This window comes from Conger conger, chromosome 1 (genome assembly GCF_963514075.1).
Source record: "Conger conger chromosome 1, fConCon1.1, whole genome shotgun sequence".
NCBI lineage: Eukaryota > Metazoa > Chordata > Actinopteri > Anguilliformes > Congridae > Conger > Conger conger.
In genome coordinates, this window is record NC_083760.1 from 35,872,018 (window position 1) to 35,895,661 (window position 23,644).

At 38.5% G+C, this 23,644-nt stretch overlaps 1 protein-coding gene across 4 annotated transcripts in view; it reads left to right on the forward strand.

Annotated features, from left to right (window-relative positions):
• Positions 1–23,644, forward strand: part of afg1la (AFG1 like ATPase a) — a 41,349-nt gene that overhangs the window by 7,784 nt on the left and 9,921 nt on the right. For 3 of the 4 annotated variants that reach the window (XM_061258484.1, XM_061258477.1, XM_061258493.1), the window contains 8 exons: positions 11,095–11,146; positions 12,589–12,690; positions 16,593–16,723; positions 16,903–17,002; positions 17,140–17,198; positions 18,553–18,635; positions 19,606–19,676; positions 22,186–22,286. In XM_061258484.1, the coding sequence (XP_061114468.1) occupies positions 11,095–11,146; positions 12,589–12,690; positions 16,593–16,723; positions 16,903–17,002; positions 17,140–17,198; positions 18,553–18,635; positions 19,606–19,676; positions 22,186–22,286 (699 nt within the window). The remainder of the gene's footprint in view (positions 1–11,094; positions 11,147–12,588; positions 12,691–16,592; positions 16,724–16,902; positions 17,003–17,139; positions 17,199–18,552; positions 18,636–19,605; positions 19,677–22,185; positions 22,287–23,644) is intronic. The other variant, XM_061258501.1, reaches the window with a different exon arrangement.

Below are 23,644 nucleotides of genomic sequence, written 5' to 3' on the forward strand. Positions count from 1 at the left end.
AGAAAAATAAAGACTGAGTGAAGCACAGTGCAAGACTCGCCGGCTCGGTGTAGGATACCACACATTCCAAGTTGTTTAGCACATCTAGGTGTAAATACCAGGGAATAAAAGCTGAAATTCTGAACTCTTGTCTTGTGTTCATCTTTTTATCTCAACCCCAAATCTATTCAGTGTATTGCAAAAACAAATTGGAATTGGCCTTGCTCTTCCAATACAGGGGACTGTACGTAACTATATAGCCTTCAGTATTGGCGTATATGGGTCTTTAAATAATTATTTATATTTGTCCAAATGTAATTGACCAATTAAACCAAGTCAGATGGTCTCACCCACAAACCACTTTGATTCTCACTGTAGGAATAAATGTTATAATTTTGTATAATATATACAATTTTGCATTTGTTGAATTTATCAAAATAATATCCTGCCAAGTTAATGCTATGCAAATAACTGTATATAAATGGGAAGGTTTTGTTCTACAAAATTCACAACATGCTTCAGCCCTGTAGTATAAGATTTGTGTTGATACCATAATGGAGCAGGCTGATATTAGCGTTAGGACTGATCAATTTAATTTCCTGTCCTTTGAGGCTTTCAGCAAATGCGAACATTTTACTGAACTGTGATTAATTTCTTTAGTTTTACACTGCAATTTGCATAACTTGGTTGTACGACCAGATTTGGCCGTAATTCTTACCTGTGCATGAACAACATTGAGATTTATAAAATTGAATCCTGAAAATGTCCGCATGCTCCAGACTGTCCGTACAAAGTGTGGACCAATATTCTTTCTGTTCTGTTTTATCCCTTTTTCCCTATCTGACAAATTTCTAAGTCCTAGCCTCTAATGAATGTTTAGTAATTGCACAATTAATTTGCAAATTAGCATAAATTCTGTGTTTGTGCTATTGATAGATAATATGGAAAAAGGTCATATGAAGCATCATGCAAATTATCCAGCAATTTTTGATTAGATTAGATTCAACTTTATTGTCAAAGTACAAGCACTATGACAATGAAATACAGTTTAGCATCAAACCAGAAGTGCAAGATAGTACATAAGGTGCAATGTCTAACAAAAATAATAAATAGGATAAATATGAATATACAGTATGTACAATGATGTAAGTGTGATTCTTGTCATAAATATGGGTACAGGACATAGAATATGTAAAAATAAAGTGTGTGTGTATATATATATATTTTGTACAGAATATACATGTGCAATAGATGGGTATTGCAAACACTAAAAACTATATTAAAAAATACACTCAGTGAGCACTTTATTAGGTGTTTATTAGACTTATTTTTTAGACTTCTACTGCTGTAGCCTATCCACTTGTGTGTTCAGAGATGCTTTTCTGCTTACCACTGTTGTAATGTGTGGTTATTTGCGTTACTGTCACCTTCCTATCAGCTTTGACCAGTCTGGCCATTCTCCTCTGACATTTCTCATTAACAAGGCGTTTCTGTCTGCAGAACTGCTGCTCACTGGATTTTGAATTAATTAAAAAACAATTTGCACCATTCTTTGCAAACTCTAGAGACTAGTGTGCATGAAAATCCCAGGAGATCAGCAGTTTGAGATGCTCAAACCCCCCTGTCTGCCACCAACAATAATTCCACGGTGAAAGATTTCATTTGGATCAGAATTTTTCAAAATTTTGATGGTTGATGTGAACATAAACTGAAGCTCCTGACCCGTATCTACACAATTGTATGCATTGCACTGCTGTCACACAATTGGCTGATTAGATAATCGCATGAATTAGTAGGTGTAATGAAGTAAAAATAATAATAAAGTGCTTGGTGTGTGTATATTATTGAGTTCAGGTGGTCAGAAAAAAACAGTCCGAGACATAGGCCAAACAATAGGCTTTGCCAAAACACACTGGAACATCATTACGAACAATATATGCGTTACCCCCATCCGTGTTTAAGAAAATTCAGTATAGCTTTAGCTCATCAAAGACTATGGGAATGTTAGAGAAGTGACGACTAAAAAGCATTTAAGCTAATCACATCACGATACTATTGTAATAATCTTATTATTCAGTATGCTTATAAATAAGGAGCCAGCCTGCTTTTGAATAATAAATGGAATGTGAAATTATGGAATATGTTTGACTTGTTGATGGTGGTTGGGTATTTGACAAAGACTTCAATCAGTAGACTTCAATGAATATATTAGTATCCAATATGGTATTATTGTGATTATTGCTATTCTTTTTTTTAATGATCTTCTCAACCTGTTGCTGTCTGAGAATAGCTGCAAGGAGATGGAGTTTGGGACAGAGAGATAGGAGAGAGTGACAGGCGGGTGGAAGTGCAAACATTTTCCCCCCCCCCAGAATAAAGGGTATTATATAGTTAAGGTAGCAAAATACAGTATTTTACACCTCATGAGACCCATAATATAATTTAGTTTCTGTGTCCTTTTGGAATCTCCAAATGTCCTTTTTGGAAAACTACCTAGACAAAGATTAGAAAAAACAATGCAGAATGCTCATTTTTGGTGATATTGTCCTCGAATTTTAAAGGGGATTTGTCCAGTGTTGTGACTTGGCTCCATTGTGTTTCTAAGTGCACCAGCTACAATAATTTGTATCCACTCAAAAACAGAAAATCTTTTCAGTGACAAAAAAAGGTTCCACTCTTACTGTGTTTGAGCTTCTGTAACTTTCAGTATTTCAAACCACAACGGGTTACCTTTCAACAGAGACCAGGATTATGTCAAAAGGGTCAAAAGGGTTCAAGAATAGTAACCATTTTATTTTGGGTATGTAATTTTTAAGCTTGTGTCAAGAAAAGGGGCGAAACTTAAGGGGTTAGTGGCATTTATTGGGACTAAAAATAGCCTAGTCAAGTTGTCATGACATTATCATGTTCATTTTAATTGAATACATTTCAAGTCATAGGCTATTCAGAAAGTTTATGGATAGGCTATGCATTTTATGTTATGATATTTACTCTCAATATAGTTTAAATGAAAAATAATTGACTATGAGGCGACTACTCTTATAGCGATTATAGGCTGCGATTATAGAAATAGAAACCGCATGCATTTGTATGTGCTGACAGAGAGGGCGGCTGCTTGCGGTATCTTAAGGAGGTTCTTTGCTGTGAGCTGATCACTCTTAACTTACTAGGGAACTAAAGAGATTCACATTGTTTTAATAATTTCCAAGGTCTGCTCATGTGTGAATTTAATAGATTTTTACATTGATTACTGCCAGCTTTTCAGTTTACTGAGATTTTCCTAAATGTACCCACTGCTCTGTAACCTTAGCCAATATTTTCTAAAACTGACACCCAGCCTCAAGTCTTCAGCATGCTTCAAATGAGCCTTTTAACACTAACCTAAATGCCTATTAAAATCGGTTTCCCAAATGCATTTTATCTCTAGTTCACCGTCAAGTAAAGACAGGTCTTGATCAGTCTTTCCCAACGCCGCACCTTTACTTTGGAAGCAAAAGGTAGCCTAATGAACCAATATAGGCACTGTTATCTCTTTGTCATGGTTATATCTTAATCATTATAGGTTACATAGTGGTCTTGATTATTCAGCGAATTGTTTGATGGTTTGATTGATATAGGCTAGACTACATTTAAGAACAAGGAGTGTCAAAAATAAAAAATGCACACCCACACATGCTGCCAATTGTGGGAGGTGAGATATGCAACATGATTTCAGCGGAGGATTACACTTATAGAATGCAGTGATTACGCACAAAGGCCTATTTAGAACATTGAAGTGATCCGGAGACATTGTTTACACACAATGCATAGCTTTAAGTGTTTAAAGTTATTTAACCATGTCAAGCATCGCTTGGATGGGGATTCAAAATGGCGTGGGCACTGTGATGTCAATTTGTTGACGGCTCAAACCGGAAACTGCTAAATCCAATGTAAATAGTAAATGGTAAGTGGTAAATGGTTGGAATTTATATAGCGCCTTTATCCAAAGCGCTGTAAAATTGATGCTTCTCATTCACCCATTCATACACACAATCATACACCAACGGCGTTTGGCTGCCATGCAAGGCGCCGACCAGCTCGTCAGAAGCATTTGGGGGTTAGGTGTCTTGCTCAGGGACACTTCGACACAGCCCGGGCGGGGGATCGAACCGGCAACCCTCCGACAGCCAGACGACTGCTCTTACTGCCTGAGCCATGTCACCCCCAATAGTGGAGTATATAAGCAAAATGTTTTTTTCAATCTAGGTATCATTATGAGTGGTGAAAATGATTCCGAAACTTCAACCGGTTATTTGTATGAACCACTGAAGAGGGATTATCACCATTTAGTGTGCTCAGGTGGAAAAAGCGACTATTCAGATTATGACTTTATGGACCTCCAGCTCAATCGTTAGCTCACAAGGATCGCATAGAACAGGCATCTGAACTTTGGTGTTCTTGTGGCAAGTGTGCAACAAACTGATCAAGAGTGTGTTTGCTGCAGAGAACGTTAAATCATTTACATTTAAGGGAAACTTATGGGAAACCTGAAGGGGAAATTACACTTCAGATGTTTTATGCAACTAGGAACTGGCTCGCAACAACTTGACGTCACAATGACCCTGACCTTCAAGTATTCAGCAATGTCTGCTGACTGAAGTGTTACAGGACTAACGTAGTCCGATAAAATAAATGAAGTCTTGAATTAAAAGAAATTAAATAATCGTTATGCGTGACTTAACTATTTAACTTTCGAGTTATTTTTATGTTATATTAAACAGATCTAGGCATCTGCTGTATTTGGGTTACAGGTTCTTGAAACTTAGCCCAGTGTTAAAAATACAAGCTGCAAAATGATTTTCTTGAAGTAAAGAATGACTGAAGAACTGATTTCAAATTATACCCTTTTACAACAACCGCAAACACAGGACATTCCGGGTTGTTACTTCTGTGTGAAAGTGGTATAAGGGGCTGAGTAATAAGGCATGTTAAATTGAAATGTTTTGATGTTTGTTTCTTTGTTGCTTTGGTGGAGATTGTGAGTGCAACAACATGGCCTATTTGTGAAACAATTATGCGTATTTGTAAACCAATTATTTAAGTTAAAATATTAGTAAATCTCACTTTATTTCTGTATGGTTTATATTTCAAGTTACAATAGGTAAGATTTTTGCGTAAGACCATTGTAAATCCCTTCCTATCGTTGCTAATTTGCTTGTTGCGATCAATAACGAACTGGTATCGTTTTTTAACTAGATGTATTCTTTGCTTGGATAAGCAATAGTATACAGAGTTTCAGTGATTGCTTGTCTGGAGTGCAATTTGGGCAGCAATGGGGTGCTTTGGTTCTTTGGCAGTTACTTTTACCCTCCATACTTTTCTCTTGCCATCACTCTGATACAAGTCACTCTTTTTCTCATCTGTCCACAAGCGCTTTTTCCAGAACTTTTCCAGTTTTTGCAGGAAACTAGTGGTTTGCAGTATACAGTAAATCCTCAAATTGTGTCCGGGATTCTATTTCAAGCCGGGCCTCAGATAATAGCCGGGGGCGTGGCCGATTCGGACAAATAAAGGCCGGCCCCCAAATACAAGCCGGGGTAATATTGCCTACCAGTAGGGCTATCAGTCCATGAGCACTAGAAGACATTGTTTCGATTTAACTCAATGAAATAAAAGAGCTCTTCTTAATATTTTATATTGTTGGTTGGTTTAATACTGTTGCCAATGAAAAGTCGTTGTCCTACACCATGGGTCTCCAACACGTTGCTCTCAAGCTACCAGTCCCTTGCCGCCCGCTTCTAAGTAGCTTGCCAAAGGCTGAAGCAGTATACATTTAAACACAATTGTTGCCGCGAGGCATTCCAGCCTACGAATTTAATAAAAAGTAAATCAGGCAAAATTAAAAATTAACTCAATTTAGGCTACTTGGCTTCGTAATAAGGTTTCCATGTATTTACAGCACAGCGCACGTTCAATGAATGAATGAAAGCGGCTGCCTTACCTCGCAATAAACAGACGGGTGGAAATCCCAACACTCTTTCAACTACATGAAACTTGAACCATCAAGCATGGCGTCGGGCAGGGTTGGTGCGTCAGCAGCCCTTCTCACTTTTGTGATGTTTTTAAACTTTACAGGTCTTTTTGGTTTTACCCCCCATAATTTTAATTGCGGGTTTTTAAATGCTTGTAAAACACAATCAGAAGGTGAAGTTTTGATCGGAATGAACGTCAAACATTTTGGATTTGGCAAAGCCGTTTTGAAGAGTACTTTTGCGTGTCATCTTGGGCTCAACCGCGTCAGATACAAATCCAAAACAATCGAAAGAAATTTAGACACATGCAAGCTTATCATAGCCATTTGCCTGCTTTTATCTGGAGATATTCATCAGTGTCCTGGTCCCGTTAATGCGAATGAGGAAGTCAACAACCTGGCGGATCTACTGGAGAGCAATAATACCTTCTCTCAGGTAAGCATGGTAAACAGTGAACCTGCTGGTCTTACCTGTGGCATCCTTACTGATCCGTCTCCACCTCTTTGCTGTCCGGGGGCTGCGTCGACGGTCCGGGGAGACGATGCCAGGCGGACCGAGTGTGGCGTATTGGGAGAAGGAGTTGGTGTGGCGGGGTTCGGTACCAGACGCAAGGGCGACTTCGGGCGGAGTGCGGGAGCGGCAGCCACCGGCGTACCTGTCGCGGAGAGTCGCGATCCGTTCTGTACGGCCCACAGTGCTTACAGAAGCGACATTAACCCTGTTTTTAAAAAACATCGCAGACTGAACTTTTTTAAAACTGTTAATCACTCTCAGGTGATCTGGGACCCACGGCTCAAACCCAGGGGTATTTTTGGAGGACATATTAACATCCGTAGCCTCACCCCAAAGGCTGAACAAGTGCATCATCTTCTTAGTAACTCTAACTTAGATTTTCTATGCCTGTCATAGTCGTGGTTACATAGCAACTCTCCGTCTGCTGCATTACATGTACCAGGCTATAACACCTTTAGACAGGACAGATCTAAGGGAAGAGGGGGGTGGGGTCATGATCTATATCAAAGACCATATCAACTGTCATCAAATATGCTGGCCTTTTAATCATGATTTAGAATGTATTGGACTGAATATAATGCTCTCACCTGAAATGTCCTTTGTGCTCATCGTTGTATATCGTCCACCTTCTTCCAATAATGATTTTTACATCACATTTAAAAAGCTGCTTCAAGCATGTGATTTTAAAACTGAGGTAATACTACTTGGTGATCTGAATTGTAACTGGCTAGATAAGACTAATAGGAAAGCCCTTAAGCAGGTCACAGATAGTTTGGATTTTACGCAACTGATGGAAGGACCAACTAGAATAACTGCATCCTCCCAGACACAGATAGACTTAATATTCAGCAACAAGCCTGAAAGAATTGTTAAGACATTCAATTTTATTACTGGACTGTCCGACCATAATTTGACATTAATGTCAAGAAAACTCACAAAGAAGCGCTTTCATGATTCTCATAAACCTGTGGAGCAACTTAGGATCCCAAAAAATGAAATGGTCAATTTTGAAAGAGCAGTTCAGCAGACTGATTGGAAAAATATACTTACTGGGAGCAACGTAGAAGCAGATTGCAAAACGCTTACAACCAGGTTACATAGTTTAGTTGAGGAGTTCACTAGAAAAGTGAAAGGAAAGAAAAAAAATAATGCACTTCCTTGGCTCAATAGTGAAATATTTAACCTGATGAAGGAAAGAGACTCTGCATTGAAAAGAGCTCTGAAGACTAAATTAAATAGTGATAGGCAGAGGTTCACCTCATTACGTAACAAAGTAACCAAAGCAATCAGAAAGGCCAAAGCCAACTTTTTTATAACAATTATCAATGAGGCAAAGGGTAACACAAAGCTGATCTGGGAACAGATTAAGAATGTAATGGGGATCAACCACAGGCCTAGGAACCAGTTAGAGCTGAAACTGAATGGTAAGCTAATGCAAGACCCAGCACAAATAGCTGTAGCCTTTAATGAATATTTTATCAATTCTGTAGCCAAAATCGCACAGAATTTCCCCTTAACAACAGAAAATATTATTAAGGTTGACGAAAGCAAGCCTTCCTTCAGCATTCAACCCATCTCTGAACTTAAGACTCAAGCAATCATTAATTCTCTTAGAACCTCAACGGCGAAGGATATATATGGTATGGATTCTATAATGCTTAAATCTCTGAAAGAATACATAGTCCCCCCTATCACACAAACTATTAACCTGTCAGTATTACAGGGGACATTCCCAAGTACCTGGAAGACTGCAATTGTATCTCCCATATTCAAGTCAGATGATCCCCAGAACATATGCAACTATCGCCCAATCAGCATTTTACCTGTGATTTCCAAGGTTGCTGAGAAGTGGGTATCAGAGCAGCTTGTTTCTTTCTTAAATAATGGTCCATTTAATCTCGATCCCATGCAGTTTGGCTTCAGGGCCCATCACTCCACTGAAACAGCTAACTGTTTCTTCTTAGAAAAGGTCCGCGCAATGGTCGACAAAGGAGGTGTTGTCGGTGCTGTGTTCTTAGACCTTCGCAAAGCTTTCGACACAGTCAACCATAAGGTCCTTATTGCCAAACTGTCTGCTTTTAACTTCTCCTCGTTAGCACTCAAATGGATTGAGTCATACCTAACTGGTAGAAGCCAACATGTTTCTGTGAACAACCACCGTTCATCAGCTCTTAACCTATGCACCGGTGTACCTCAAGGATCAATACTTGGCCCGCTTCTGTTTAGCCTATATATTAATGATCTGCCATCTGTCTGCCCTGATGTTGAAACACAATTATATGCAGATGACACTGTAATATATGTGCATGCCAAGACCAAACATCTGGCTGCTGCCAAACTCATCACAGCTATGGATCAGATCACAAATTGGCTGAACCGTTCATGCCTTCAACTTAACGTAAATAAAACTGTAGGAATGTTTTTCACTAAAAGACAATGTAACACCGTGTCCAATATATCAATCTCAGGTAAAAATATTAGCATTGTGCCACAATTTAAATATCTGGGTATCATTATTGACTCCAATCTGTCATTCAAAGCACACATTAAGAAAGTATGCCAAAGAGTCAAGTTTAGCCTAACTAATTTTAAATACATCAGAAATGTAATGCCTTTTAATGCTGCCAAATTATACATGAACGCCATGATTATGTCACATCTGACATACTGTTTGACAAGTTGGGGACAAACTAACAGCTCGTCACTCAAACCACTAGCAATTCTCTACAAGCAAACCCTTAAAGTCCTGGACCAGAAGCCTAACAGCTCTCATCATTGTATCATCCTAAATAACCGTAAACTTCTGAGCTGGGAAGATGTGATCAAATACAAAAACATCTGCCTGGTCTACAAAGTCTTGCATAACACTGCTCCTCCTCCTCTTAACTCATTCATAATCCAATGTAACAATACCAGTCAGATCACCAGAAGCACCACACGAGGCGACTTCTTAGTCCCATTTAGGAAAAGTACATTTGGTCAATTATCATTCTCTGTTATAGCAATACAAAACTGGAACTCAATACCTACCTACATAAAAAATATACATACATACTCCACCTTTACAACACACCTTAAAATATGGCTTTGCGATAACTACAACTGCATACATTAATCTCTGTCAGATGTGACGTGTGTTATGTACACCTCCATCTTTGCTACCCACCTGCATATGTCTGTGTGTGTTTCAATGTCTGGATGCTACTGTGCCTGTATGCTGCTGTGTCTGTATGCTACTATGTCTGTATGCTATTATATCTGTATGTTGCTGTGTCTGTATGTCTGCTATGACTATTTGCTCTTCCCTTGTCCCCTTGTACTGTTTTATCTCATGTACTGCATTGATGTTGCTGCCATTTGTGCTTGCATGTCTTGTCTCCCCGCATGTTTGTGCTTGCTCCAATTGTGCTTGATATGTTTGTATGTTTTGCTCCATTTGTTTGTGCTTGCTGCAACTGTCATTTTATTATTATTTTTTAACTAATGTATTTTAGGGAGCCCATTGTCAACTGGCCGGGGACTACAGCTGGAAATTAGTCATGTAGGCTAAAGCTGCTCCATTTACTGTTTACAGTTAATTAATGGGGACTGTCCACGACATTATAAACAAATAAATTCAAATTCAAATTCAAATACCCGCCATATTTCAGTGCCCATCAGTCCCAACATTTAGCAATAGAATCAAACAGTCCAAAAGTAAATTAAATCCCAAACCAAGGCGAAAATGTTTTGATAGCCGGTATGCTGCTCCAAACGAAACGCATATCTCACAATAAAACGCACTTTAGGAAAAAAAGATCCTTAACTTGCTGTTATCTACGCTAATTTGTTATTGTTCATGAAAGCGTGTCTGGCAAGTTGTTATTTTATGGATTCTGGACTTGCATGTGATTTATTGTGTTTGAGAATATTTGCAATAAACTAAGTCTGTTAAACTGACACTATGACTTACCAAACGGTGTTTCCTGATTAGCCTACACTAATTGATTTCTGAACGGTTACAGGAAGTGTCGAACAGTGTTGGCCCACTTTAAGTGTAGCCTTTTACTTTATTTCTAAGAATAAAATTCTACAACAGAAGCCTGATAAGAAATAAAGGCCTGCCTCGAATACAAGCCTGCCCCAAATAAAGGCCTGTGCTTTGTGCAGCCTAAGTAAATAAAAGACCCCGGACACAATTTGAGGATTTACGGTAGCATCTGTTGACTGGTTTGAAGTCTTCTGTGGAGGATAGTCACTAACACATCCACGCCTACCTCCTGAACTCCTGAAGAGTGTTTCTGATCTGTCGGATGGGTGATTTTTCTTCATTATGGCAAGAGTTCTGCAGAGGACTTTTTTTATTTTTTTATTTAACATTTATTTAACCAGGTTAGTCTCATTGAGATTTAGAAATCTCTTTTCCAACAGAGCACAAAATTACAGACACGCATAATTACATCATACTACATTGCATTAGTATTATATAAATACCCTCAAATTAAAGGTCCAAGTGTGTTGAATTGGCATTGAATGACCCCATAAATCAAAGAGTTAGGGGCATGTTTTTTTTTCCATGAGTAATTATTCTAGTTTTTGTTTTATTTTACAGCTTTTCTCAAAGCCCAAGCCCCCGAAAGGCTTCTATATCTTCGGTGATGTTGGTAAGTTGGTCTGAATAATGATGATACGACTGATATGATAAAAATATAAATAAAAGCCCATGTGATAAAAAGGACTTCTTGTTACAGTGGATGTAGGCGTAATGAGTCGAAGTAGTGATGGAACTATGTAGGACCAAATCATTCATTGAGTTTGAATAGTAATAAAGTACTTGTTTCGAAGAATGGTCTTGGATCTTTGGGAAAACATTTTTTTCAGTACAATAAATGAGCTAATTGCCTCTTTCTACGTTTCTTCACTATTCTCTGTATTTTACAGATTAAACAGGTTTGTCTAATAGAAAACCTCCTGCAACCCATAATTTTTTTGCAAGACCCTATCAGAAAAGTGTAGGCCTTGATTTGATAGGGTGTAGGAGGTGAGCCCCATTATATGATACTTTTATTTATTTTTTTCCCCACTTACTGGGAAAAATAAACTCACCAAGTGCTTGATTAGGAAGATTCTTACTTTTTACACTTATTCATGCGATCATGCTGCCAATTGTGTGACAGCAGTGTAATGCATACAATCATGTAGATACGGGTTAGGAGCTTCAGTTAATGTTCACATCAACCATCAGAATGGGGAAAAAAATGTGATCTAAGTGACTGACCATGGAATGATTGTTGGTGGTTGTGGGTGGTTTGAGTATCTCAGAAACCGCTGATCTCCTGGGATTTTAAAACACACTACTCTCTCGAGTTTGCAAAGAATGATGCAAAAAAATAATAATAATCCAGTGAGCAGCAGTTCTGCAGACAGAAATGCCTTGTTAATGAGACGTCAGAGGAGAATGGCCAGACTGATCAACGAGTGTACGTTCACTTGTATATTTCCAAAATCAGTTCAGGTATATCATCCTACATAGTTTGTATGGAGTAACCACATTGTACAGCCATGTCAAAATGAAAGGCCATTGCTTTATATTGTATAGAAATATCAGCAGAATATCTGGTGAAAATATGCTCAGAGAAAAAAAGTTTATTTTTTATGATACTGAAGCCAATTAAACACGCAAAAAACAACTATGTACAGCAATAATCCATTCATCAAATACAAATAAATTAGCATTATTCTGAACTATATTATAAAAACAATAATAAATATATTAATTTATAAATAATAAATAACTACTACTATTTTTTCATTTGTCTATTATTATTTTCTATCCATGAACTGAATGATTATAAGCTACTGAAGCACATGACAAACGGCCTAACGACTGTATTGCCTCAAAAACAATGGTTATATCCCAGTGGTTATAACGGTAAATACAGTAGTAGAAAAAGAAAAAAAATGTTTGTATTTTATTGCGTAAATGACAAAAACATGTAGCCTATTATAATAGCATTATTCATGTTGGTTTCATTTTTAAGACGTTCATGTCTTCTTCGATGTCTAAAATGTAGTTTTGAATACAAACGTGTTTTTTTTTTTTCAGGAACAGGAAAGACCATGGTTATGGATATGTTTTATACTTGCGTAGAAACTGAAAGGAAAAAGAGGGTCCATTTTCATGGGTTCATGTTAGATGTCCACCAACGTAAGTGTATTCTTTCTATTCCCTATAATTAACTTTTTCTGTTTGATATTGAAAAGGACAAATTCATGAAAAGATGGAACATTTTTATTTAATAATGCAGACGATGATATGTACAGCCTGTGTGTGATGTGTCATTTCTCCTTTATAAGATACAGTGGTGCAGTTTGTTTTGAACTCTTTAGAATGTTCTGCATATATTTGATCTAAAATGTGCTCACATCTTCATATCCTAAAACTTGATAAAGTGCACCCAGTGCAACAAGAAACACAAAACATAATTTATTTTATAATTTATTTATTGAGCAAAATTGTCCAACATTAAATGCTTTGTTGGAAAAAGGTATGTGAACCCCTAGGATTATCAGTTCCCCCAAGGTCATGCGTTCCCCCTTCTCCTTCAAATGACTGAAATAAAGGGAAACTATATTCACTTCCTGAACGCAACGCCAGAAAGTTAAAATTTCAAAGCCTAAGTCTTAATTGGCAAGTGGTCTACACTATTATATACTACTATCAACACTACTAGTGGTCTAGCTATTATATACTGTCAATGTGACGAACATGTTGAGAATCTAACCGTGAGGAACATTTCGGGTTCATGGTTAGGTCTACTAACATTTTAAAAATTACAATCGTCTCCGAACACGTCAAATATGCTCAATGCAGCCTATTGCACACACTATTAATTAAATGATTTGTGGTGAGCTACTTGTGGTAGCTTTATTTCAGTATCAGTATAGTCAGTAATCAGCATTGTTCTCTTTTCTGATATGCAAAGATTGCTGGGAAACATGCCTGTGAATGTTTTTGTCCATAGTAATGTATTTTTATCATGCGGTGATGTACTTAGTTTTGGCAGTGAAATTTGAACTTCAGATAGTTAGAAGAAAGACTGCTAACTTTACAGCAAAGGAGTGAGCGACAGCAAAGAAAATTTGAAACACAAAAGCAGAACAGACCAGACCAGAAAAAAAGGTAACCAAGTTTTAAAACTTAGATGATATGATTTTAATTCAGAACCAGACTCAACCATGACAAAATTGACTGTGACCACTAACTAGTAAGTTGCTGTAACCCTAGTTTTAGCTTGAGATACAGTGCCCTCCATAACATTTGGGACAAAGACAATGTCTTGTTTTGCCTCTGATTTGCCACAAGTATATATTTGGAATCACAATTAACATGTGATTAAAGTGAACATTCTCAGACTTTATTAGGGTATTTTTATACATTTTGGGTTCCCCATGTAGAAACTGTGTTCATACACAGTTCCCCCATTTCAGGACACCGGAATGTTTGGGTCACATGGCTTCACAAGAGTTTGTACTTGCTCAGGTGTGTTTAATTACCTCCTTACATAGGTATAAAGAGCTCTCAGCACCTAGTCTTTCCATCACCTTTGGAAACTATTATTTCTGTTTTTTGACTTGAGGACCAAAGTTGTGCCAGTGAAAGTCAAAGAAGCATTTATGACACTGAGAAACAAGAATAAAACGGGTTTAGCCTTAGGCTTAGCAAAAAAGTGTTTGGAACATAATTAAGACGAAAGTGATCTTGCTAATCGCAAAGGGACTGACAGGCCAAGGAAGACCTCCACAGCTGATTTCAGAAGAATTCTCCATAATAAAGAAGAATCCCCAAGCACCTGTCCAACGGATCAGAAACACTCAGGAGTCAGGCGTGGATTTGTCATTGACCACTGTCCGCAGACTTCATGAACAGAAATACAGAGGCTACACTGCAAGATGCAAACCACTGTTTAGCAGCAAAAGAAAGCATGGCCAGGTTACAGTTTGCCAAGAAGTACCTTTCAGCCTTTAACCCAATTCAGCATGCCTTTCATATGCTGAAGAGAACTGAAGGGGACTAGCCCCTGAAACAAGCAGGAACTGAAGATGGCTGCAGTACAGGCCTTCAAGCAGTCATTGCATGCAAAGGATATGCGACAAAATATGAAAAATGATTATTCTACGTTGTTAAATTGTCAAATATTTTTGAATGCCCTTAAAAATGTCATGTGGCTGACACTTTTATCCAAAGTGACTTACAGTTGATTAGACTGGGGACAGGGACAGGGGTCGATCCTTCTGTGGAGCAATGCAGGGTTAAGGGCCTAACGGCTATGTGGATCTTATTGTGGCTACACCGGTGGGCAACCACCGACCTTGCAGGTCCTAGTCATGAACCTTAACCACTTCGTTAGGCCGCCCTTAAGACAAAGATCTGCAGTGTGAAGATTTTAACAAATGTTGGTTATGTGAAAATGTGCTAGATAACAGCATATTTTTAAGCATAGGCTACTTTGTGATTAAAACGTTTGAAAAATGATTGAGATGAAACAACCCTTGAAGTATCTACTGCATGTATCTTGTGGCAGCGTGGTGCTTGAGGCTAGTTTGGTATGTTTGCAAAAGTGTTCCATACTGTATCATTTACATCTGAATCTCATCCCATACCCCAAATCCTATTGAGATACTTTGAAAATGTTACTGTACAACAACCTTGATCATCTGGTTAAGGGGTCAGAGACATTATAGCATGCAAAAGATATGCAACCATGTACAAAACATATTTTAAGATTTGTCCAAAACATTATATATGGGGGGCTATATATACTACTCCAATTAGCCTGGTGAAAACAAAATGTAGCCTATAAAAATACCCTTTAATAACTGGGCGAAGTAAGTGAAAAATTCTCTACTAGCCTATTTAATTGAGGGAATGAAGCATCTGCATTATTCCAAGAGGCATCTAAGGGGCTACAGTAATAAGGAGTATCGAAAATTTAAATGTTTTATTACGTTTGTTTGTCTGTTTGGTGGAGATTGTGAGCGCAACAACAGAGGCCTATTCGTGAAACAATTCTTATTTCTTAACCAATTATTTAGCAAGTTAAGAAATGTTGGTTGATCTAATTTTTTTTTGTGTGAGGTTTATTATTATAATTATTTTTCAGACAATAACCCCATAATGTAGCCTGCCTCTAATTTGTTGTCCAGATTTTTTTTTTTTGTTAAGTCACGAAAACATTTGCTAAATTTACCACTTGCCAATTAAATTGAATTTTCAAAAAGGCTGACATGGACAACTGTACCTCTTTGCACCTCCTGGTGTTCTTGTCAACTGGAATTATTATAATCTTAATTTTTTACAACCACAGTGACACCCGCGGATTAATAATGGGGAATTTTCTATTCCTCATCATTGCCTACCACCACACAAGTTGCGATGCACTTCATTTTACATGGAATGGCCCTATAGTAAACACAGAAAAAAACCCCGGCTAAAACAGCTTTCCCATGAAAAAAAAGTTAAATCTACAGTGGGCTCCAGAATTATTGACACCATTGATAAATATGCACAAAAAGAGCTATAAGATAAAAAAATAATACAGTTTCCTGGTGCTATGTTGAATTCATTGTGCCATCTTAACTGGTGCCCCTGGACCACTGGCAGGAAAACATCTCCAAAACATCAAATGATTGTCGGGCCGAGCTACCTGTGGGCTACTGGAAACAAATGCCACCTTTTCTTGAAGAAAACCATGCTATAGTCTTGCAGTGTTCAAATTTTAATTGAGACACTAATATTTTTTACTGCATGGATGCCGACTCTGCATAGCCGTTTGCTCTGTCATCTTGTTACTTTACAGTTGTCTGTATCTTTGTACATACTGTGTAAGCCATCTCAGGTATGCACGTTTCAACAAGGCAAGTCAGTTACTCACATTCTTGCCCAGTCCCTACGGGTCCAGCAAAAATTTTAAATGGGTCATTTTACCTGGCACACAACATAAGAGTTAACTACTCAGAGGTAAGGAAATCTTAACTGTAGTATTCCTGAGAAATAATTCTGAAAGCAGTCTCCAAACTTGATTCCTTCCAACTGTGGCTCTCCTTTAGGAATACACCGCCTAAAACAGAGCCTACCCAAGCGAAGAGCAGGGAAAATGGCCAAATCCTATGACCCAATTGCGCCCGTTGCTGTGGAGATCAGTGAAGAGGCCTCCCTCCTGTGCTTCGATGAGTTCCAGGTTAGTGGGTAGTCGGAACAGCCAGCAGTTCACAATCAAGCTTCACGTTCTGAAAATGTCTAAAGCATTTCATGTCCTTCAGCAATGCACGCCTTTGGATTAATTCATAAGCAGTGTAGTTGGCAGTCACCACCGTTTTGTCCAGTTGGCCAAAATTTTTTTATTTGCTGTCCTCGTAGGTCACAGACATTGCAGATGCCATGATACTAAAGCAACTCTTTGAAAACCTCTTTCTGAATGGGGTGGTAGTGGTGGCAACATCCAACCGCCCCCCTGATGGTGAGACCTGTGCATGGCTTTCAGATTTGTGCTGTTGAGCAGCCACTCTCCTGCTGTTGCAATTTGGGAGTGGAATGGGTCTTGGGGGCGTTATTTCAGGGCATTACGACAAAACTAAGGCATGTCTCCTCTTTCAGATCTGTACAAAAATGGATTGCAGCGGTCCAACTTTGTACCATTCATCGCCGTGCTAAAGGTAAAGTTGCAGCAGACCTTTATGTAGTGCTAACCCATGTACCGTAAATCCTCAAATTGTGTCCGGGGTCTTTTATTTACTTAGGCTGCACAAAGCACAGGCCTTTATTTGGGGCAGGCTTGTATTCGAGGCAGGCCTTTATTTCTTATTAGGCTTCTGTTGTAGAATTTTATTCTTAGAAATAAAGTAAAAGGCTACACTTAAAGTGGGCCAACACTGTTCAACACTTCCTGTAACCGTTGAGAAACGCAACTTGAGTAGCTAAACCAGTAATGAAAGCCAAAACAGATGCGTCTTCATAAAATACCAACTTGCCAGACACGCCTTCATGAACAATAACAAATTAGCGTAGATAACAGCAAGTTAAGGATCTTTTTTTCCTAACGTGCGTTTTATTGTGAGACATGCGTTTCGTTTGGAGCAGCATACCGGTAGGCTATCAAAACATTTTCGCCTTGGTTTGGGATTTAATTGACTTTTGGGCTGTTTGATTCAATTGCTAAATGTTGGGACTGATGGGCACTGAAATCTGGGGGGTATTTGATGGTTCATTGTTAAGTTTTATGTAGTTGAAAGATTTCCACCCGTCTGTTTACTGCGAGCCAAGGCAGCCGCTTTCATTCATTCATTGAACGTGCGCTGTGCTATAAATACATGGAAACCGTATTGCGTAGCCAAGTTGAATTGAGTTAATTTTTAATTTTGCCTGATTTACTTTTTATTAAATTCGTAGGCTGGAATGCCTCGCGGCAACAATTGTGTTTAAATGTATACTGCTTCAGCCTTTGGCAAGCTACTCAGAAGGGGGCGGCAAGCGACTGGTAGCCTGAGAGCAACGTGTTGGAGACCCATGGTGTAGGACAACGACTTTTCACTGGCAACAGTATTAAACCAACCAACAATATAAAATATTAAGAAGAGCTCTTTTATTTCATTGAGTTAAATCGAAACAATGTCTTCTAGTGCTCATGGACTGATAGCCCGACTGGTAGGCAATATTACCCTGGCTTGTATTTGGGGGCCGGCCTTTATTTGTTCGAATCGACCATGCCCCCGGCTATTATCCAAGGCCCGGCTTGAAATAGAATCCCGGACACAATTTGAGGATTTACTGTAATCCCTATTTCGAGTTGCTTTAAGGTATATCCCACTCACTAAGTAGAAATTTTTAACTTTAGTGTACATACCAAACACCTTTACTAATTGAGCTACTGTGAAAAACCAGGGTCATCCCTTTGATGTCTTTTTTTATTAATCATGTTTATTATTATTATTCAGGAAATTTCAAGATCATTTCACAAAATGCTAAATAAACATTATAGGTAACACACAGTCCCTTTTTTTCCACTTTCAGAAATATTGCCAAACCCTGAGGCTGGACTCTGGGATTGATTACCGTAAAAGACAACTACCTGCAGCTGGGAAACTGTACTACCTGTATGAAAACAAATCCTTATTTTCAATGTCCATGTTAGGGACTGTGAAATGTTGCAGTGTATGGTTGAAAGCAGCACTGAACAGATGTGTGTCAACCAACTCTCCAATAACACGAGAAACGTTGTTTTTGGAGAAGTTAGACGGTTGGAACTATAACCACTGAACACACATGTAACCTCCACATGTCTTCCACTGGTCTAGCTCTACCCTCCGAAGGTGTGCTCAACCAGCGGAAGACTGATATATATATATTATGGAGATATTTTAAATCCTGGGAAAATCATGGGATTGGTTTGATTTTGCAAGGTCAAAACTAGATACAAGTTTGTTCATTTTAATGCATGTTGTGGGAGTGTTCAGGGGAAACACTTAAGATATTGACTGCAAGTTATTCCATGAATGTATTGTCCCAGAAAATTAACACCATTTGAAGCATCAACTTGCCCAACCAGGCAAGTGATTCACAATGCTACTAACACGCCTGGCATGTGTGATAAGAAGCAGTAGTGACAGGCTTCAGAGGAGAGCATGTCCTTGTTTGCACTCATAACTCGAAAGTGAAGGTTGATGTATACAATTGGACATTCCAAATTGGGGAGAAGTGGCTGAAAAAAGAATACGATCACAAAAATGTAAGCAAACAAGTACACAAAACTCTGGAGGAGCACAATTGTTGCTCTTGCAGCTGAACCAACTGACTCTCAAGCGAGCTGTTTTAAGAATTTGTCAGACCTGCACAGTTCAGTTTAGGTTATGGCTTATTCAACAAAAATACCTGTTTTTCAGGTGAAATATGTTGCAGTTGTTTTGATTTTTTGTTTTTGTTTAATGCTGTAGTTGAGTTTCCTCTTAAGATGAGCAGTAAGCTTAGCTGGTCCAGGCAGCCTAGTCCGATCCACCTCAAGGTGCTCTTTAACTCGATAATTATTTTCACGTTTGTTTTCTTTTTTCTTTTTTCTCTCCTCTGCAGTACAAGTGAGGCTGATGTGGAGGCTACCTTGGATAAGCTATTTGATGACATGGCTCAGAAACAAAATGACAGTGCGTACATTTGTTTCCTTTTAGAACACCTCCAATTACGGTTGGGGTCAGTTCTGAATTCCAATAATTCCGCTCAAATTCATAATGTCTAAATTCTGGTCCAGTTCCAAAGGTGGCATTTTTTTACAATTCCAGTTGAACTCAATTCAATTTAGAATTCCAATTCCTTTGTTTGAGTACACTCAGTGACCACTTTATTAGGTAGACCTGTCCACCAGCTCCATATTACACCAGTTAGATATCTAATATAAAAATATCGACTAGAGCTTACAAATATCTAATCAAGTTTACAGAGAATGTTGTGAAAAACTAAAAGAATCCAATGACCGGCAGTATGTTTGCGAAAATGACTTGTTAATGAGAGGTTAAAGGACAATGGCCAGACTGGTTCAAACTGTCAGGAAGGCAACAGTAGGTCAAATAACCACACGTTACAACAGTAGTATGCAGAACAACACAACATGTTGAACCTTGAAGTGGATGAGCTACAGCGGCAGTTAACCAATAAGTCTAAAATATAGCCTAATAACATGGTCACTGAGTACATTCTCATCATTATAATTGATAATCAGTTCCCCACTTCTGGTTTTAATGGAAATAGTATAATTTAAGTTTTTATTTAAAATGTAATAGATCCCAGACCTGATCTCCATATACAATCCCCTCCAAAAGTATTGGAACAGCAAGGTCAATTTCTTTTTGCAAGGTCAGAAGATTTTAGATGAGATGTCAGATCAGAATTTCTGCTTTTATTTCCTAGTATTTGAATCTAGATTTGTTAAAAAACTTAGAAAATATCACCTTTTGTATCAGACCACCTAACTTTTAGGCGAGAAAACGTATTGTAACATGTGACTAACAGCTGTTGCTTGTTGCCCAGCTGTGTCCTGTTTGATTGATTAAAGAATATATAGTTCTGAATGTCTACTCTTGGTTTTAGCCTTGGGTTTTACCTGTGAAGACTGCATTTGTGTTAGAAATGATAAACCAAAATGAAGACCAGAGGGCTGTCTTTGGGAGAAAAGCAAGCCATTTTGAAGCTGAGAAAAGAGGGGAATCGAGCCATTGCACAAGCATTGGGGATAGCTTGTACAACAACTTGGAATGTCCTGAGAAAGAAAGAAACCGCTGGTGTACTGAGCCACGAGACCTTGAAGATCGCTGTGAAGAAAAATCCCAAAACATCAGTCAGTGACATCATAAACAATCTCCATAGGGCAGTGCTGAAGGTATCTCAATTAACAGTTTGAAGGAGATTACTAGAGCAGCAATATAGAGGCTATACCACAAGATGCAAACCACTCATCGGTAGTAAGTATCTGAAGCAAGATTACAATTTGCAGAGTACGAAGTACAGAGATGAGCCACAAAAGTTCTGAAAGGACTGTTGAGACTAAGATTAACCTCTACCAAAGTGATGGAAAGGCCAAAGTGCAGAGAAAGAAGGGATCTGCTCATGATCCAAAAAATATACAAGCTCAACTGTGAAGCATGGTAGAGGAAGTATTATGGCTTGGGCATGCATGGCTGCTTTTGGAGTGGGCTCACTAATCTTTATTCATGGTGTGATTTTAGCAGCAAGATTAATTCAGAAGTCTACAAAAACATTCTTTCTGCCAACTTACGGAGAAATTAGCAGGAACTTCATCATGCAGCAAGACAATGACCCAAAACACACAACCAGCACAAGGACAAAGGACTTCATTACTGAGAAAAACGGGAATGTTTTAGACTGGCCAAGTTAATCAACAGCATGCATCAAGAGGAGATTGAAGGGAAACCCCCCCCAAAACTAACAACAACTGAAAGAGGCTACAGTGAAAGCCTGGAAAAGTGTCACAAAGGAAGAAATGCAGGTTATTGGCATTTTTGCCAGACGCTCTTATCCAGAGTGACATACAGTTGATTAGACTAAGCAGGAGACAATCCTCCCCTGGAGCAATACAGGGTTAAGGGCCTTGCTCAAGGGCCCAACGGCTGTGCAGATCTTATCGTGGCTACACCGGGATTAGAACCACCGACCTTGCGTGTCCCAGTCATTTACCTTAACCACTATGCTACAGGCCGCCAGATGATTTCAATGGGTCACAGGCTTGATACAGTTATTGCAAGCAAGGGATATGCTAACAAATATTAAGTGTTATTTATATTATTTTACTTAAATACTCTGTTCCAATACTTTTGCTCATCTGAAAAATGGGTGTCTGATGCTATGTTCTAAGTAGTTTAACATATCTAGGTATAAATACCAGGAAATAAAAGCTGAAATCATGTTCATGTTTTTATCTCAACCCCAAATGTATTCAGTGTATTAAGGAATTACTTGCTGTTCCAATACCTTTGTAGGAGACTGTAGATGGCAGTGCCGTGTACAAAGGTTTTTTTACACATGGATTGAGGTTTGATTCCCATTTGGGGCACTGATTCTGTACCTATTCGCTAGCAAGGTACTTAACTGACTTCCTTCATTACATTTCAAGCAGTATTAATGGTAAACATGTTCCCATAGTCACTCGAACAAGGATTCTGAAGGTGCAAGGCCGGAAGCTGATACTGAGCAAAGCATGTGGGACAATCGCGGACTGTACCTTTGAGGAGCTGTGTGATCAGGTAAATGGAGTTGGAGCGTAAAGGTCCAGGAAACAGAAATCTCTGAATTCTTTGCTATCTTTGTTTTAATGGTTTTTGCATTGAAAAATGGCCCAGAAATATTTATTCTATTCTTGTGAAAAGAAAAAAAAAAACATAAAAAAGTCTTTGCCACAGGTGGTTTGCTTTCCCCCTTTGCTAGACGCCAAGTTTTTAGTGGTTGGGGATGGATGTATGCAATGTACGTCACTGAAATACTAAGACCCGTGAAATCTTTTCTTCTTGTAATACGTAAATGATGGTCTTGCCACTTTTGTGCCGCTAAGCTAGGGTAAGCTATAGCAATAGCCCCCAACAGTTCATATTTGTAGTGCCCATTTTCACAAGGACTTCACCAACTATCTATCAAAATGAGTCAAATCAAGTCACATTTATTTATAAAGCACGTTTAAAATGACTACCATCAACCAAATTGCTGTACAATTTCCAATTACATGTAAAAAATAAAAAACGAGGAAAATATTATTTACTGTAATAATAATACATAAACATACAACAAAAACAACAATAAATACCGTTCCCATGTGGCATTAAAATGAAGGGAAGAGAAGTGAGATTTGAGCTGGGATTTGAAGATGTATATGGATGGTGCAGACTTGATTGAGAGGCAGTTTGTTCCACAGTCTCTGTGCGGCCTAACACAGAATATGGGTGAAGGAGATTGGAGATGTGGGGGGTGGGGGGCGGGGGGCAGGGGGAGCTAAACCATGGAGTGCTTTAAAAACAAACAAGATTTTAAAATCAGTCCAAAACGAACTGTGCAGAGAAACGAGAATTGGTGTAATGTGTTCAAAAGTTTTGCAGTATTTTGCACTAGCTGCAGGTGGTGGAGGGATGTCTGGGAATTACAGTCATTAATATACACGTTATTAGGTATTTATGAGACTTTTTTTACTTAAGTCTTCTGATGTGTCTGCTTAGAGGTTTGATGTGTTGTGTGTTCAGAGAAGCTCTTCTGCATACCACTGATGTAATGTGTGGTCATTTGCATTACTGTCACCTTCCTGTCAGCTTTGACCTTTCTCCTCTGACCTCTCATTAACAGGGCGTTTCTGCCCACAGAACTGCTGTTAACTGGATTTTTTTTTTTTTTCGCACCATTCTCTGCAAACGCTAGAGACTTGTTCATGAAAATCCCAGGAGATCCTCTTTGGCACCAACAATCATTCCACGGTCAAAGTCACTTAGATCACATTTTTCCCCATTCTGATGGTTGATGTGAACATTAACTGACGCTCCTGATCTGTATATGCATGATTTTATGCATTGCACTGCTGTCAAACGATTGGCTGATTAGATAATTGCATGAATAAGTATTA